Below are 5,660 nucleotides of genomic sequence, written 5' to 3' on the forward strand. Positions count from 1 at the left end.
CGATCCTAATTTTAGAAAAGCCCTGCGCCGAGCCGCTTCAGGGACACTTCTGGGACGCGTCTGAGCCGTAACGCGCCGCGTGTGGTGGAATAGCACCCATTGACTAGAGTGGCCGCGATCACCTTGAGCACCGCGGCGCAGCCGTAACGCGTCCGTAACGCGCCGCAGACGGACCCGGTGGCAACACACCTGCACAAAGGCTCTGGGGCCGTCACAATCACCCCTGCTATAACTGGAATTCATTTCAGCTTGTTTGGACACACAGTCAGTGAGTTTGAAGGGGTCGGTTGGAGCAACAGTTCTTCAATCAGTCCGTCAGTCGTGCACGATGAGTCTGAACATCCCAGGACTCGTGGTGATGGTGCTCTTCTACCTGCTGGTGCTGGGCACCGGCATTTGGGCCTCCATGAAGTCCAATCGACTGAAGAAGAGCAGCCAGGCGGACATTACAGAGATCACTCTGCTGGGGAACAGAGGGATCAGCCTGGTGGTGGGAATCTTCACCATGACAGGTGAGTGGGGGGTTACAAATAAAGTATTCAAATAAGTAGTTTGATGACATCTAGATGCATTTTAAATAAACAAAATCTATCAATTTGATCATGAATTTTCACATGCAATTAAAAAAAAAAAAAAAAAAAAGTATGGACACAGTATTATGTCTCACTAGTGGTGAAAAAAGTATTCAGATATTTACTTATACCTTATCATTTAATTGTTAAATTATATTTTGCAATAATCTAAATTGACAAAGTAACTAAAGTTCTCAAATGTATGTAGTGAAAAGTATAAATATTGGCTTCCAAAATGTAGTGGAGGAGCTCAAGGAAGGTACTCAAGACTGTAATTGTAAACCTTCAGGGTGATGTGTGTGTGTGTGTGTGTGTGACCGTGTGTGTGTGACCGTGTGTGTGACCAACAGCTACATCTGTTGGAGGGGGCTTTATCGTCGGGCTGACAGAGGTAGTGTACACTCCAACCATGGGGCTGGCCTGGGCTGTCATACCAGTAGCAGTAGCCCTCTCTTTCATTGTTGGTAAGACATAAAAATGGCAATAAGTCAACCCGCATTGACCATATTGCTATACAAAAGCTGTGTGTCATCGACATTACAGTGGGAGGAAATGTTTAAATTATTTGGCCCAAGGAAGCATGTATAGAACAAAATGGGGTCTCGAAAGTGACTCCTCAGGAAATCATCAGGCCTCGCTTTCATTGTTGGTAGGACATAATAATGTCAACAAGTTACATCAATGCAAGTCACATTTATTTTCAAAGCACATTTGAAAACAACCTACATTGACCTTATTACTGTTCAGTCCAATAAATGCACAAATGAACAACGCATAGTTATGATCCCAATCCGCCACATCAGGACGTTACAATACACAAGAGTATAAATATGTTTTTCAGTCTGGATATAAAACGGTCAATGAAGGGGACCAACCTGATAGTGGTGCTGTTTCACAATCTAGGAGTCTATTGCAATGCAGTTGAAATGTAATGGTAAATCAGTTAAGAACAAATGACACAGATCTGTTTCTCTTTTGTGGTTCAACGTTAAGGTGGACTTTTCTTTGCCAAGCCGATGAGAGACAAAAAATATGTGACAATGATGGACCCGTTCCAGATCAAGTATGGAAATGTAATAAGTGGAGTTCTGGCCATTGTACTGCTGATATGCGACATACTATGGGTTACAACAACTCTTATTGGTTTAGGTAAGTCAAACAGTTTACATTAAAAGTCCCATTTTGCAAAAATAACTTTTTTGTAATTCCTACAATTATTTGACTATTGCACCATGACAAAACATACATGAATTCTTGCTACCAACAAACTGACAAGCCTGGTGTTATGCACCAGCGTAACTTATAACTGATAATGAATGCATTATATTTGCATATGAGTCTGCCTGTATGTAATTGTGTTACCTTTTTTATAGGTGCAACAATGAGTGTGGTGTTGGATTTGGACTATACCGTTTGCATTTGGATCTCTGCCGCAGTAGCCATCATTTACACACTGCTGGGAGGCCTCTACTCTGTAGCCTACACAGACGTCATACAGCTTACCCTCATATTCCTCAGTTTAGTGAGTTCTTCACTTGAAGTTCTTCAACAGCTTTTTATGAGGCAAATCGACTGAAAAAACTTAAAGTTTGTTACAGAATAGTCTGTTGCTGGAAATATAAGGGAGGCAATACCTCAGTCTGTAGGGATTTGGCTTGAGTCAATGAAGCCCAATGTGTTTCAAAAACAATAAATAAATAAAAAATAGACAAAGATCCTTCATGACAAACAAGATAAGAACATAAAAAGGTAGTACAATAAAAAAGGTAATAACGTAAAAAGGAAGCATGTCAATAATGTAGGAATGAGAGCCATTTACAGATTTAAACAATATGCATTACAGTAACTAGTCTACTGGAAATAAATGCCAGCTTTTCAGAACCTTTGACAGGAAGCATGTTTTAGACCAGCTTACTTCATCAAGTCATGTACGTTTTAACATTTTTAAATCAGTGGCTGATTTTCTTTTTCTGTAGTGGCTATGTGTCCCATTTATCCTGATGAGTCCTCATTCAACTGACATCACCAAGACTGCTTTAAACTTCACCTACCAGGCCCCCTGGATTGGTTCAGTGGATAAAGACAGAGCGTGGAGGTGGATTGATAATTTCTTATTATTGGTAAGGAATACATTTTGACAGGTCACAGTAGTAAAAGAATAAGCGTAAAAACTAGAATGAATGATGGATAGATAGATATTTTTTTCAACATTTGTAATTATTAAAGGTGAAACAAGACAAGATTATTATATGCAAATAAAGGCAACATTTGTTTTAAAAGTGGCCAGTTTGTAGACTGGTAAATGAATTATTGCCATAGTGGGCATGACCTAAGTCACATTTTTATCCAAAAAATTGTTTTCTTTTTATTACTTTATAGTAATACCAATACAGTTTATCTGACATACAGTATTGGGAATGAGGACAGTATTGTTAAAACAGGTTTTATTTCTGTTTTCCGAGACTTTTGGTAACCTTGGGTATCAGAGCTTCCACCAGAGGACCCTGTCAGCCGCCTCCTCAACCACAGCCAGGATAGCTTGCTTCACTGCGGCACCCCTAGTCATTATTCTGGGAATCCCATCCTGTCTTATTGGAGCAGTCGCAGCATCAACAGGTACAGCAAGAAACAGAAAACATATCACCTACTGTTGATCTAGTTGATAGAGGAACCCCATTTATAACTAAATATAAGATAGAGAGACTATGCTAATTGATGTCACATTATTGGTGTCAGACTGGAACTCTACCTTGTACGGCTCCCCGTCCCCATACGCGCGAGGAGAGGCCAGTCAGATTCTGCCCATTGCTCTGCAGCACCTCACCCCAAACTACATCTCCATCATCGGCATCGGAGCTATAGCTGCTGCCGTGATGTCATCAACAGACTCCGCTCTGTTATCAGCCGCCTCCATCTTCTCATCCAACATCTATAAGAACATCCTGAGGACCAAGGTAAGAGGAGACCTGAGGGGAAGAATAGAGTTGTGGTTGTTATCTCCACTGGAGGCGAGATTATGAGTTTGGTTGTCGGTGTGCATGCATCTGTTTTGCATACTATTTGACCCATCAGCCTCATATGTTTTGCTTTCATTTGTGACTGTATGCTCTAAGACCTCTTGTGGTTGCAGTGATTCACAGTTATTGAAAAACCTATTTTAAGGACTGATTTATACAGTCATTGACTACTGATTCCTCACTCTTCCTAAGTATCCAGTAATGGCCGCAGAGATCAATAACTAATGTATCAAAAGGCATTTCCAGCATTAGCTGGGCTATAAACAAGCCTTAACTTATCTGTCGGTAAAATATTGTTTATGATTGTCATGGCTCAAAAACAGACATTCATAGAAAATCCTGGTCTCAACTTAAACTGGAGCATTTGCTAATTATTTCCATACCCGATCTCTTATGATCAACTAAATAAAAAGGCAGGATAAGAGGTGAATCAATCCCTGTTGGCTGTCATCTTCACTGCCATCCTAACTTGCAGCAGGGAGGGACATTTTGTCATAACTTGTCTTTGTGTTTGAGGAGAGACACACCAGACCTGGTGATCCTCCTGAATGCACTTTTCTAGTTTATTTCAGTTTGAGCTTTTTCCCTCTGCAGGCATCGGGTAGGGAGCTCCAGTGGGTGATCCGGGCCACTGTGGTGTTGGTGGGCTTGGCTGGCACTGCACTCACCTTCCTAAACAACAGCATCATGGTTTTCTGGATCCTGGGCTCTAGCATAACTTACATTTTCATGTTTCCTCAACTCACCTGCGTCCTCTTCTTCAATATCTCCAACGGATACGGCTCCATTATTGGCTTGCTGGTTGGACTTTTTTTAAGAGTGCTGAGCGGCGAGCCGTCATTTGGGTTACCCATTGTTCTCCACTTTCCAGGTTCCACTCTTGAAAACGGCATATATGTCCAGCGCTCTCCTGTACAGACGATCTGCATGTTGTCCAACATGTTTGCCACTTTGTTGTTCTCCTATCTATTTTCACTGCTCTTCGATAAAGGACTGATTCCTGAAAGGTGGGACGTATTTAAAGTGAAAACCCACAAACCACAGAAGAAACGAATGCTAATGATCAATGATAACACCAAAACAGAAAAGGAGGAGGAATCTCAGAAAGAGACTGAGTTGATGTTGACCACAAATCTGCAGGATTGAAAAAGAGATGATTTAATGCTAATCTATAATGTTTTGTGTGATGCTTTAGCTATTGTCTCTACTTTAAGACCAAACATTGTAAAATGATAGTCCGTGCTGCCGGCACACGTCTTTTTTTCCAGGATCATGCCAGAGAGTCTAAAAGGGACAGTGAACTATAATGTCCTTATGTCTGGTGTCAAGTCAATTTCATTACAAGATGGCCAAAAGTTTTCTGAAAAGGATGAAGAAATGACTTAACACACTGCCAAAGGCTGGGGATTGTTCATTGAAGACTGTCAGAAAACAAGCTTCTTAAAATGCAAACAAGCTAGGTCAATGGTTAGACTGAAAGAGCTAATGAAGTCAAAGGACAATACAAATGACATACAATGAAATGAATCAAGCAAAATCCATTGCTGAACGTTCCACTGTCTTGAAAATGGAGGATAATAATCGATGACGGACTCAGTTAAACACACTTTAAATGGGAATGATTATCTGAAATTCATACAGGAGATAGACAAAGACTATCTGACCATAGAGAGAGCACTGGTGCTTTGAAACAGCAATGTTTATTGTTGGCATATTATAATACCGTATTTTGTTTTGATTTATCATGCAATATTATTTTGAACACTTGGCTTCAGTGATTAGCTTCACAAGGGTGTATAAATAGGGCCATAGGTGACCGGAAAGGAAGGGGAACAGGTAGAGAGAGCACACAGTTCTTACCAGAGGCTGCAACAAGCGCTAACAGATACAGCCACGCTTTAGATGCTAACTGCAAGAGACCACAAAGCAACCACCTAACAACTCGCTGGCAGAAAACAAAAATTGGTGTTGTAAGAATTTCAATAAATCACTGACTAAACAGCAACCAACTATCGGACAATCTTCTGTTTGTGTCTGTGTAAGTTTACTTTCACCACTTACTTACCTTTGT

The 5,660-nt window shown here is 40.8% G+C and overlaps 1 protein-coding gene across 1 annotated transcript; it reads left to right on the forward strand.

Annotated features, from left to right (window-relative positions):
• Positions 1 to 264: 264 nt before the first annotated feature.
• Positions 265 to 5,138, forward strand: LOC117487649 (high affinity choline transporter 1-like). The gene is made up of 8 exons (XM_034136288.1): positions 265 to 512; positions 923 to 1,036; positions 1,566 to 1,721; positions 1,946 to 2,094; positions 2,549 to 2,692; positions 3,035 to 3,188; positions 3,309 to 3,526; positions 4,184 to 5,138. Exons 1-8 carry the CDS (start codon positions 329 to 331, stop codon positions 4,733 to 4,735), a joined length of 1,671 nt encoding a protein of 556 aa, XP_033992179.1. The 5' UTR covers positions 265 to 328; the 3' UTR covers positions 4,736 to 5,138.
• Positions 5,139 to 5,660: the final 522 nt, after the last annotated feature.

The sequence above is a fragment of the Trematomus bernacchii genome, unplaced genomic scaffold (assembly GCF_902827165.1).
Source record: "Trematomus bernacchii unplaced genomic scaffold, fTreBer1.1, whole genome shotgun sequence".
Taxonomy (NCBI): domain Eukaryota; kingdom Metazoa; phylum Chordata; class Actinopteri; order Perciformes; family Nototheniidae; genus Trematomus; species Trematomus bernacchii.

Coding starts and splice junctions, on each gene's coding strand:
- LOC117487649 (XM_034136288.1), top strand. CDS start 329: ATGAGTCTGAACATCCCAGGACTCGTGGTGATGGTGCTCTTCTACCTG. Junction 1,722..1,945: donor AACAACTCTTATTGGTTTAG/GTAAGTCAAACA, acceptor CCTTTTTTATAG/GTGCAACAATGAGTGTGGTG. Junction 3,189..3,308: donor AGCAGTCGCAGCATCAACAG/GTACAGCAAGAA, acceptor TATTGGTGTCAG/ACTGGAACTCTACCTTGTAC.